General features: G+C 37.1%; 1 protein-coding gene and 1 long non-coding RNA gene across 3 annotated transcripts; one reads left to right on the forward strand and one right to left on the reverse strand.

Moving 5' to 3' along the window:
* Positions 1-899: 899 nt before the first annotated feature.
* Positions 900-11,593, forward strand: LOC105685903 (myb-like protein AA). 2 transcript variants are annotated; one of them, XM_012400380.3, is made up of 9 exons: positions 1,179-1,615; positions 2,458-6,072; positions 6,158-6,567; positions 7,018-7,155; positions 7,247-7,368; positions 7,466-7,590; positions 7,666-7,949; positions 8,046-8,228; positions 8,340-11,593. In XM_012400380.3, the coding sequence occupies exons 2-9, from the start codon at positions 2,688-2,690 to the stop codon at positions 8,583-8,585; spliced, it is 4,893 nt and encodes a 1,630-aa protein (XP_012255803.2). In that variant the 5' UTR covers positions 1,179-1,615; positions 2,458-2,687; the 3' UTR covers positions 8,586-11,593. The 2 variants fall into 2 exon arrangements, with proteins under 2 accessions (XP_012255804.2, XP_012255803.2); XM_012400381.3 differs by lacking the exons at positions 7,666-7,949; positions 8,046-8,228; positions 8,340-11,593 and having other exon boundaries at positions 900-1,615; positions 7,446-7,501.
* On the reverse strand, positions 11,384-12,112 carry LOC125500916. Its single transcript, XR_007278377.1, has 2 exons — positions 11,959-12,112; positions 11,384-11,886 (listed from the first exon to the last, which is right to left on the reverse strand). It is a non-coding gene; the product is annotated as an uncharacterized LOC125500916 (long non-coding RNA).
* Between the last annotated feature and the right edge of the window lie 13 nt (positions 12,113-12,125).

The following is a 12,125-nucleotide window of genomic DNA, read 5'->3' on the forward strand; positions in this document are numbered from 1 at the left end:
ATCAAATATTTTAATATCCGTAGAGAAATAAGGCTTCTACGGTAGCCGAATGATGCGGGCTTTGCGTATCTATCAGAAGCAGAGGAAAAAATGAATTATTGAAAAATTTATTCAACACATGAGAATATTATGGTGGGAGTTGCATTTATGGGATGGGATGAAGCTAATATACTGATGGCAGCGATGGAACCAACCCAAGGTCACGTGTATATTACTATTGCAGAATATTCACGAAGAGAAGCGGGATGATCGTACAAAGCAAAGAAGAGATTATCCCACTTTGATAAGTGCATGTGGAGATCCTTGCCCCCCTCAAACTTTGGCATAATGTTCGCCCTTTCTCTTCTCACTCGGCGACCTCGCGCGCGCCTAAACTTTATGCGCAACTCGATGCATATGTATACGTACATCACAATGCGAATTGACTATAAGTTTGAATATCTGAACATCTGAACCATATTTGAACATAACGGACAACAAATCGTGTATTGATACCCTATCCGTTCTCAATTTGAGCATTCTAGATGTTTCGCGGCGCTGTTCGCGGGCACAAGAATTAAAAAAGAATTCATAATGGCGGTCGCCAGAACACGAGAGAGAGAGAAGGGATGAAACAAATGAAGCACTGCATCCAGAACAGTTCTTGCATTTGATCAGATATTCGTTGATAGCTGCATTTTCGACTGTAGGGCTGTAGTGATGTTAACTTAATTATTATTTATGTCATAAACATGTTTAATAATAATGTGAAGATTATAATCTCACAAACTACTGATGTTTTATGAAACAACTAACTCTTTGAAGGAATGATGCCTGAAATGTTTTTTGATCAACAGGTAGTTTCGGTGGAAGACTCGGCCATAGAAATAGAATAATGAACGTTTGATTATGGTCCGTATAATTTGGTTGTGGAGCACTTGGCAAGAATTACGTAAAGCGTTTTATAAATCAACGGGTTGCAAGGGATCATATCATAATATTTGCGTGAACGAGGTAACCGGTGATCGTCAAGCTCATTGTCGGCTGTGCTAGATTCAGAAAAAGCGCACGCATATACTAGAATTGAAAAGTAGAGAGTGACTATGGGTCAGGGAGAACGGCGGAACAGGGCATAGGGAGTTCAGGGAGATGCAGCAAAGCGGGAGATATGGGACTCGGGAACTCTACGAAGGAAGGTGTGAGTGGGATGAGTCGCAGATATAGGGTAGGGGGAGCGCGACGAAACGCTTTCCCCTCCATTGTTTGAAAAATCCCGCCTGTCCCTTTTGCAATCGATAGATGTCGCGCTCTATTGTTGACTCGGATCAAAATGGCAGCCTGTAATGGGCACTCCGGAGCAACATTGTTCACGTATCTTTATGATAAATGCTAAGGGTGATTTTGATTTTAGTTCAAAAGTTTTATCATAACCGTGGCCAAGGATTATAATAAGGAAATAAATGCAATCTACTGTGAATCATGTGCGAAATTTTGCGGTGTGGCTAACGTCCGAACATATCGTGCGTTTGATATTTTGTTGGAGCCATATTTACTCTGTTTTCTACGTTAAGGATTGTTCACGTATTTTATTGTACAACTAAAGACGGATTCGAGGACTGTGGTTACAAGTGTCAAGGTAAATAACTTTGCAGCTAAATACCCGGTTGATTTTCACTTGAGAATTAAACTCCTACTGCATGCATAAGATCTTGATCGACCAGGCCATCGAATGCCATTTCATCGCGCTACAAAACGTGATGCAGGTTGTTTGGAATATTTTAAAGGGGCACCTGTTTAATCGAATGTATCACTTTCAGTTATTTCCATTTCATTATCAGCTTATCGCTCATCGTATCAGGGTCACCCGGTAGATTCCTAGTCAATAATGGAGGGGGTGGCGCATCGAATATCGTACGGCGTATTGTTGTCATTCTTTTACCTATAGCGCTAGTAAATTGCCAAGTAATTATGCTAAGTTTTTCAAAATTGCTATGCTCGATTGATGATTACATAATTATTCGACTTTACACTTATTTATTGCTGCCATAATACAAGCAATTTCCAAAATTTGAGCTCTATATATATTTGTTCACTTGTTCTCGTAGCTACATAATTATTGTTGGTATACATTATAATAATCTTCTGACTACTCATGTATTCGGCCTTTTCTTCAATATTTACTTGAAAGTTGGTTTTATTACATTGGGTAGTTACTGCAGCAGGTATGCCGTAACTGATTAAAATTGATCTTACAGCAGAATGATAGAGCCAAAATTATGTATGGCAACTTCTATGATTATTTTAATACTATTGCATTAACTATTGCACTCATCTGAACATAAATTCCTAGGCACCTTTCCTCTCAAGGGTTTAATAATCACTTTTGTTTTATTTTATTCAAGCAATGGTTCCTTCTTTCATTGAAACTTGATCTCTTCTCACTATTCGATAGTAATCAGAGTTTGCTTGTTTTTGCAGGATGTGATGGCAACGTTGAACTTGTTCCCAAAACGGGAGCCAAAGCTGTGACCATTTGAGCAAATCTGTGAAGTTTCTATGAAACTTCATCAACTGTCTTCAAGAAATGAAAAAAAATGCATTGAAAGCTAATATCACGAATATTGTAGAGTTAGTTGAGCCAAAATCTGAACTGGAAAATCTACAAAAGTAGATAAGTAGGCTAGGCACTCTTGTGCAAATTTTGGGTTATGGATCCTGTCGGGCCATGGTATGCATCGTACAACCGTTTAGCTACAGGTGCTACAGCCAGTACGTTCCAATCTACTAGTTCTAGTACAAACAGTGAGTTTGTGTCTCATCATTTGGCTTCAGCAGCAACTCAAGCTGTGCCTTCGACTACGTCGCAGCTGCTTTTGCAGGCTGCCCATACTACAGCAACGCTGGCGGGACAACCATCACCTTTTAATCCTGGGGGATTCCTATCGCCTCCACCAGTTGGCTACGATGTTTTCTCTCCCTTGTTTCATCACGCAAACTCTAAGCAAGCTCATTATGTGACGCAACATAGGCAAGCCCTAGTTCAAGCGCAGGCTGCAGCTGCCACCAAACAAAATAGTGGCACAGAAAATGAAATCACAACTCTGAGGGAAAATTACAACTCTTCTCATCAGGGAACATTCTTTGAGCATCAGGGCAATGCTTCAACGCCAACTACTTCCAGTCTAGCGTGGACTCATCAAAACAATTCCCAGCTCCCAAGTCCTTTTGGGATCTTACCTCATGAAAGTGTTGTCCCGTCTTCACCAGGCCCTCCTACATCTAAATCTGGTGGTGGCGGTTACGAAAATGCATTCAACGCTCATTTTGCTGCTGCTCAAACTTTAAATAATTTAAATTCACAATTACCGTCTCCTGTGGTAACAGCAGCTGAGTTTAAATCATCGAATTACACAGAATCGAAAAAAGTCACCAGTGTGAGACCGCAGTCACCGGCTGTTACAGTGAAACCAGTTGTTGCCGTACCAACAGCTGGTAGTAGTCAACCTTTTTTTCAACAAGCTCCAACAAGCTTTAGTTCAGAACCATTATCCAGTAATTATCCTGCTGGAAATGGAAGCCAAGCATCTAATGCAAAGGTTCAACCCTCTCTTCAACATCAACAATCCTGCATAGTTTCTACACCGAGCAACACCTCAGGAAAGGAATACAGAATCCCACAACCTCCACTCAGCTCAACCTCTGCAGCTTCCATCTTTCTGAATACAAGTGCTGCTGTAAGATCTACACCTCCCCAAGTACAGGAAAAGCAGACACCAAGAAACAGCAGCTTTGCTTCCCCTCCCAATAAAGCAACTGTAACTCCACAGTCTATTCAGACTAAAGCACAGACTAAAATCTACCCAGAACTTGCAAGCCATGGTGAACATAGAAGAGCTGATCAAAATCCTCATGAAAATAGCCAATCATCTCCCATTAGCTTTTCTCTGATAGATTCGCGAGGATTGAATTATACTGGAAATAATACAACTAATTGTAACAATACTAACAGCAAATTAACTACTGCTCAAAGAACGCCTACCAACAGCAATATTCAACAACACACTCAGCAGCAGCAGTTTCATGTATTAAATCAGCAGCAACAACAACAGCAACAACATCAACAACAACAACAACAACAACAACAACAACAACAACAAACAACTCCTTACAGGCATTACTCAACAAGCTCTGCAAGTGATTCTGAATACCATCATACCGGTAGATCAAAGTCAACGACGTCGACTGATTCTGCGTACTCATCTAATAACTCTACGCAAAATGGTCCTGACTGTGGGGTGGTTGTACCCAGGCGGCCAAGTCCTTTGCAAGCACATTCTCAGGCTAGTCCGTTGGGTCATGTCCCAAGTCCGGCATACCCAATGTATAATAGTCCAATGGCAACTATCTCATCTCCATCCCCGTTACAGCAGCATGGAGAGCCTAATGGAAATCAATGTAATAGTGGTCCATCATTTAAGGTGGCTGTTCAACAAGTCACACCTCCATCTCCGCTAGACGTTACAGTTTCCAGGCCAGCTTCACAAAATCAGGTTGCATACTCGTCTGTGATAACACGTGCTTTGGGTACAGCAGAGAACAGTAAAGCGAATTATAATACGGAGAACAGAACCTATGATAGGCAGCAGGAATTTACGCAAAATCAGAAACAACAGGGGTGCTGGGAAAATGATAACAGACAGACAAATGCTAATCGAAAATTTCCTGTTACTGCGTATTCATCAGGTAACACAGAAATGAGTGGGCAAAATTTACCAGCTCAACAGCAGGCGCAGAGAGTATTGAATATTTCTGAACGTCAGCAGGCTTATTTTGATTCAAGTCAGGTTACACTTCAGGATTTGAGCAGCTGCAGGGGTGATCCCATGAGTATTGTTAAAAATTTACAAACTTTACAACAAGGCTCATCTTGTCAGGTCCAACAACAATCAACTCCCAATCCAGCAGAGCAACAAAAACAAGTTGAAGAAAGGCGGAAGGTGGATACAACGAACAAAAAGAGAAAAAGTTTTGAAAAAGGTACACACAGTTCCCCATTAAACGAATTAGCAGGTGCGGCAGCTATGACTGAATACTTGAGTAGAATACCACCACCTGCACATCATAATGCTAATCAACAGCAACAAAATGGTTACTTCGATTTTGAAAGGTGGAACTTACCTCCACCACCTTCAAAAATTTTTCCTACAGCACCGGGTGCCTTTGCCTCTCAAACTACTTTACATCATTCAAGTAACTTTGTCAGCAATCCTGCGCACCAGCATCAGTCTTTAATGGTGCCTCACCATCATGCTCCACCACCGATACCTTACTTTCCCGCATTTCACCTACCACCTGGACACCATCCACATCATGCACATGAGTTTCAGTCAACCGTTGAAATCTCACCAGTTGCATATGGAGAAAATTCAGTAAATAATTCGAATTATAATCAGGAAACCAGAGATGATCAGCCAAAGGTCATAGTACCAAATATTGAGGAAGAATTGGGCTTTCTTCAACACAATCAACAACCAGTTCAAAGTGTTAATCGGACTAATAAAGACTTGAAGGGCTCAGGTAGTGGGAAAGACCCTAATTCTGGTTTTATGACTAGTTACCTCAAGTTTTTGCAAGGAGAAAGAGATCCATCACCTCCACCAGCAATTCGAGGTGGCAGAAAAACATCGTGGAATAGATTAACACCCTATGTACCACTGGAACATAATAAACCAGTCCAATCAGAAAATTCTACCAACGGCGTGATGAATCAACAGCCAGAGAAACGAACCCAGCCAAGATCAAACGAAATTTCTATCGACTATGCCAATGACCCAAGATATTTTCCATTACCTAAAGAGAGGAAAAAAGCCAACTTTGATTCTAGTGACGATGGTTTTACAAGCGATGATGACTTTTTATTTCCTATTAAAAAAAATGAAAAAAAAACCATCGAATACACGAGTACAAAGTTGGAAGGTAAGGGAAAGAAAGGCAGGCCAATAAAACCTGGAGGACCAACAGATAGGAAGAGAAAAGCTGCAGAAGCAGCAGCTGCTGGTGTTGCTGATAAAAATACCAGAAAAATAGAAGAGGGTGAGTTATTCGTGACATTCATCCGTACATAATTATTTAGATGATGAGGACATATTTTTTATTGACGTTATTACAATGTTTCCAGTGGATCCATTATTGTTACCTCCAAGACGAGAAACTTCCAGAAGAAGAGCAAAAGAAAAAACATCTGTGAAACAACTTCTTGACCGTCAGCAAGGAATCGACTATTTTGACAATGATGAAGAGCAGGGCGATTCTGACTCTGATCCGGCATGGACCCCTGCTGTCAAATTAGTTGGAGAAGAAGAAGAAAAAAAAAAGAAAAGAGGCAGACCAGTTATAACGAAAAAATCCAGAAGAATCATAGACGAAGATGGCTATTCATCAGGGGAGATTGCAATACAAAAAAAATCAAGAAAAAAACATGGAGGGTTCCTAAAACATTCTAACAATTCAGCCAAAGCTGCAAATAAAATCGAGGATAAGTCAATACGGGCTAACAGTGATGACGACGCAGACATTTCGCCATTCAAGGTCAGTCTTTGCGATCCTGATACTTGAAAATACAATTATAATTGTGATGAATTACTGCAGACGCTGCTTATGGTTGTATTGTATCTTAATTAAAATTTTAAGAGCGCGTATTTTTCGTACAAAAACTGGAGAATGGTAACGATTGACAAAGTGCATGTTGATTCTGGACTATAGCTACAACCGAGCAGTCTAGATTCTATGAAGTAGTACAGAATTGTTGGATATCTGTCCGCAAATTTTAGCAACATTTATATGTATCCATTCACAATAGTTTTCATAATTTTCATACTTCGTATCTTAAGCTGCAAACAGTAACGTTGTGAATTTACTATATGCCGAGTCCAACAGAGCTATTATTTATGAATCTATGAGTGCTGTTTTTTGCATAGTTTATTCTTTACAGTTTGTAGTTGATGTGAGTAGCTTGAACTCGGGTTGTGATGTTTTCAGTCCGGAGAATTTGTGGTGATGAAAAGTGATCTGGATGAAGAATTTCCTGCCCTCTGGAGGATAGATGGCAAGACGTTACTTCAGAAATATGAACCATTCAAATCCAATGGAAAAATTTTATACAGAAATATTTCCACGGTGAGAATACTCATTTTGTTGAATCCAGAACTTGATGGATTTTTGATGCTGTACTCCTAGTATATAATCGAATAACTTTTGATTTTTTTAGTATTCTGGTTGGGCGTCCCAAAATCGTCATACTTATCAACAAGTCCCAGTGAAATTCTGGCAGCAAGGCAAAGTAGAAACTATTGTCGAATTCCTCCGGGATGAAATTCGGATTGACGATAGGTGAATGCCACCACTGAAATATCTCTATTAGACCTGTTTCCACGATAAAAATAAATTTATTTACCCATAACTGATAGTAAATATAATTGATTTACAGTGACTGCATCAATAAATCTATGCAGGAAACGGAAAAGTATCAGGATAATTTTGAAGTGTATATACAAACCCTCATTTCTCAAGCTCTGGATTCTAACTTTCTCACTGAAATATTTCAAGAACAAGGTAAATATAACTCATTCAATTCTGAACCACTAGTAACCTTTACGTTTCTTACTTATGATGACGCCTTTATTCCAGATGATTATTTCTTATCTAATGTAAAAACTGTCGATGAAGTTACTGATGAAAGGAAGCAACGACTATTGGCAACAACAAACTGGAATCCAAATGTTGTTACAGCGATATCAACATGGCCATGCTTGAATATTCTTAGAGATCTTCCCGTGTCTGAATCCGAAGGAAAACAATGTGTGGGATGTCAGCAACAAAAAATTCACGCAAGAGTTTTGTTGTATGGTCAACCATATAATGGTACTACTCTTGAAGGCTGTCCCCCAGATCCTAAAATTCCTCAAGAAAAGGTATGCGCTTCAAAATGGTGGTTCAAGAGAGTTTCCATACCGACTAATCTTTCAAAGGATTGATTGCAAACCTAATTGGGTGATTGATTGTTCTAGGATTTTCTTCTGTGTCGGACATGTGAAGGCAAGATAGCTTTGTTTAATAAGGTAGCACACCAAAAGTATCTCATGTTTTTAGAATGCGCGAGACGTGTAGCTGAAAAACGAGTCTCGGACCCTCACAAAGATACTACTATTATTCTCAATGAATTACTTGCTGATGAAATTTGGCTCAATCAGGTAAGCAAGATAACTTCACTAGATTTACATGATACATATTTCTAGTGAAAATTTCACGTACTACCAGATTGAAGGTCTAACAATGCATTTATCTAATCATTCCATTAACAGCTATTCAAAGAAGTTAGAGGTATCTGGGCGGAAATTGATAGCATAGATCGTCAAAATGAAGTGAAATCAAATTCCAGAATCAAGGCTGTGATACCCACTACTACAGATCTTGACTCTGTAACAAATGCCTCTGCAACACCAGGAATCGCAGGCCCTGCTATAACCCCTATTTCACAGGTGCCTACAGAAAGTAATACTTTAACAATAGCTAACGATATTAATTCAATGAATTTTACACCTTCTTAGTTTTACTATAACTATTTTTACGATCTTAAAGTGACGAACGAATAAGTGAAAATAACCTTCGTTGTTAATCCAGTGATAAACTATAATCTTCAAAATAGAATTAAATAAAAACTCAGCATAACATTACTTTCTTTACGTGCGGGGAATTGTGAATAGTGTTGATTTTACGAACACTAATAATAATAATAAGACGAACGTTAATTTTGAGTGTGAAATTTGAATAACTATAATTAACTATTGATAAGTTGTAACGAGTTTAAAAGCACGCACCGAACATATGTAATATACTCCACCCGTGACATTGAAGTTATAGGATCATGCCCTAATTTTGCCATTATGTTAAAGTTATCAAGAGAAGTTATTATCTGTGTGAATATAGAGATAGTTGTAGAATTTACATCACAATAAGGTGAGACAAAGTCAAAGTAGAATTTGATAAAGTATAGGTTGATAATGAAAGTGTGAGTGGGATATTGTAAGATAGATTATAAATCAGAGTGCGAAAGATATATCTCAATTAATCATGTAATATATTCATATTCATCACGACGTGGAAACATGCCCTCGTACTTCCATCTATAACAAAGGTGACAGATGGAATAAATGATGTTTTTTATAAGATTCATTTTGGATGTATATCCTGAGTAATAGTAATTAGTTCCATGAAATCATTTTTGAATCACAATAAGAACGCATGACGTCGCTCGGCCACTCACTTTTATTCAATTGAAAGTTTTTGTTTTTTTTCGTAACATTCAAAATCCAAGTGCCCCGTCATTATCAAACGTGACTTCGTAATCGAAATTAATAACCCGATATATTTGTTATCGAGGAAAATACGGTTTTGTGCTATTGACAATTACTACTTATGATATCGAATTTTGAATTCATAATGAATTTATTGGTAACAATAAGTAATGACATATGACGAGCTCTAAGAATTCTATCTGTAAAACTGAATTGATTTTCTTGTATCAGAGTGAGAATTGTTGGTGATATAAGGTTGTAAGTTTTCACATCTTTTCAATTCCTTTTTTTCCATGTCTTGTGTTTTTCAAATTCTATCTAGTGACTGTGATACACAGATGATGGCAAACGTCGGGATAAAAATACTTTTCCTACAGCGCCGTCCTTCAGATTGAAATGGATTGGTTTAGGATATGCATGTACAGTTTGAAATTCAAATTCTCGTCGGACTATTTGATGATTATTTATGTATTATTGATTATTGCTCAACTATTTTATCCGTACTGGAATTATAATAATTGGTGATTTGTTAATCTTCTGTTCTAGTTGCTTTGAACTCAATCGATGGTTTTAGAAAATATTTCTTTCATATAAGAGAAACGATTTTTAAGGAACAGTATTTTAGCAATGAATAGTATCTCTCGTTTGATGAGATTAACGAAAGTGACTGTAATTTTTATAACTACGTGAAAGAAATATTTGGAAATTAGTATAAAGAAAATTAACGCTTGGATCTGTGGAATACCAGTCACGATTTGTTTTTTTTTTATGTAGCAAATTCGATTCGATTTTTTCAACACATTGTGACAATGATGTTTATAGCATAAATGTAATATATAGAGCATAAGTTCACTGATCGGAGTCACGTGTTGAGTAATATTAACTAGCAAGCTGCTTGTTGACGTTTAAGGTCATAACATTACTTCTAACATCACAGAAGCAACCAGTCATTTATTCAGTAAAGAATACCCAATTAATTACGCGAATCAAATATCACATGAAATGGCACAAACTAGTAAATTATGAATGAAACTTTATTTCAAATTGCATGCGGCGACAATACGACTGGATATAACTAATAGAATAAGTTTCAGTTGGAATATAATAAGATTCATTTAGATCGTCATTGAACTTTGCAATGTAATTTGTGTTAGCTGCTTCAATAGAAATCCCATGAAATTTTCACTATCTTAGAATTCCGATACTAGTTGTTATTACTATTATTCTTATGATTATTATTTTTATCATTACTACGATAAATATTAATATTAATTTTTCAAGTAAAATACCTTCAAATACGCGCCCACTACACTTGAACATCACTCTTTCATAACGTGGGATCAAAAATCGAATACTTTTATCTCATCTCCCACCGCACCGCGGTAAAAAATATTTGTAAAATTTTATGCCACGTTGCAATAGCTTCTATAAAATATACTTTCCAGTAGGTAATAGATGTGGACCTAGTGATGATACTATGTTTGCTGATAGTTTTGTGTACAATAATACCAGTATATTTTAGGTGAAACAATATTATTGTATTGTTCATACTTGAAGGTCTTTAAGTTTACATTTGTTTTTTATATTAATTATGAAATATTACTAAGTGGTGATATGCGTGTGTGGCGAGAATGTATTTTTCGAGACGATGTATCAAATTATATTTGTAAATTGTAAAGATATATAGCGTAGGTGGCGATGATTAAGAAAATTGGCTGTCAAATTTAGACATCTCTCATATTATATTATTATGGCAAATCGAAATTATTATATTATCAATTGTCATAATTATTATTGAGTTCTATTGTAAATTAACAAAGAAATTATTGACTTGAACGTTATAAATGCGGGCATTTGGACAGAACATCGTAAAGTAATAAAAAAAAAGACAGTACGCAAGTGTAAAAGTTTTCATTTTCGAGTATGTGCCATGCAATAACTCATATCACTCAACGGTGATATTATGTTTCAAGAATTGAGCCACATGGGTCGTAACGTTTCGTTGTAAGACAAGGATATCTCATGAAGTTGACATTGTTTTATTGAAGTTATACGTTTTTTTTGGTGCGTGACTCAAATTTTGATACGTATTATCCACCCAATGTATAACACACCAATTGTCGACATTACTAATATTGAAAACTTAATATTATCGTTACATTGTTTCCTAATTTTTGGCAAAGTAGCAATTATATCGTTTATAATAACCATGTACATTTTCCAACTAGTTTTGAAAATTACAACTGAATCAATGACGAGGACTTCCTTTGCTTTTTCCTTTATCCATGGACGAATTATAGTATTTTCTGTTATTAGGAAAAGATATGATCAAAATATAAATATATTACGTATAATGACGAGAATCTTACTCAAATAATTCACGTTTTTATCAATCATCTTTCAATAAAACTTGAAAGCCATTCAAGGCATTGCGTCAGTTGCCTCGATAATACTTTTTTATCATTTCTGTCAATCCCATTCAGGTTTAGATATATTCGATGCGTAAAGAGAGAATGATTCTGTCTCAATAATCCGCTGAAAAATTCCTGTGTAGCTGCAATGAAAAAACATCGTGAATAACTTAAATTACAAAATTTCTGCATTGGTCGATTCAAATAGAACATACTACTATGGCTTCGTGTTTTATATCAATTGGGGGAAACATCCAAAAGTTTTTCACCTCGCATCCGCTATTCATAGATGATTCATAGATTCATCCAATCTACGACACTCGCGACGGTGCGGAGGCTGCGCGCTCGAGATGAGCGCAAGCCACTGATGTGTCAGTGGCGC

The sequence above is a fragment of the Athalia rosae genome, chromosome 5 (assembly GCF_917208135.1).
Source record: "Athalia rosae chromosome 5, iyAthRosa1.1, whole genome shotgun sequence".
Taxonomy (NCBI): Eukaryota; Metazoa; Arthropoda; class Insecta; order Hymenoptera; family Athaliidae; genus Athalia; species Athalia rosae.

Excerpts from the sequence above, each read along its gene's own strand:
- LOC105685903 (XM_012400380.3), top strand. The coding sequence starts at position 2,688 with ATGGATCCTGTCGGGCCATGGTATGCATCGTACAACCGTTTAGCTACA. Across the intron at positions 7,369-7,465 it reads GAAATTCGGATTGACGATAG|TGACTGCATCAATAAATCTA; the intron begins GTGAATGCCACC and ends ATTGATTTACAG. Across the intron at positions 7,591-7,665 it reads TGAAATATTTCAAGAACAAG|ATGATTATTTCTTATCTAAT; the intron begins GTAAATATAACT and ends CCTTTATTCCAG.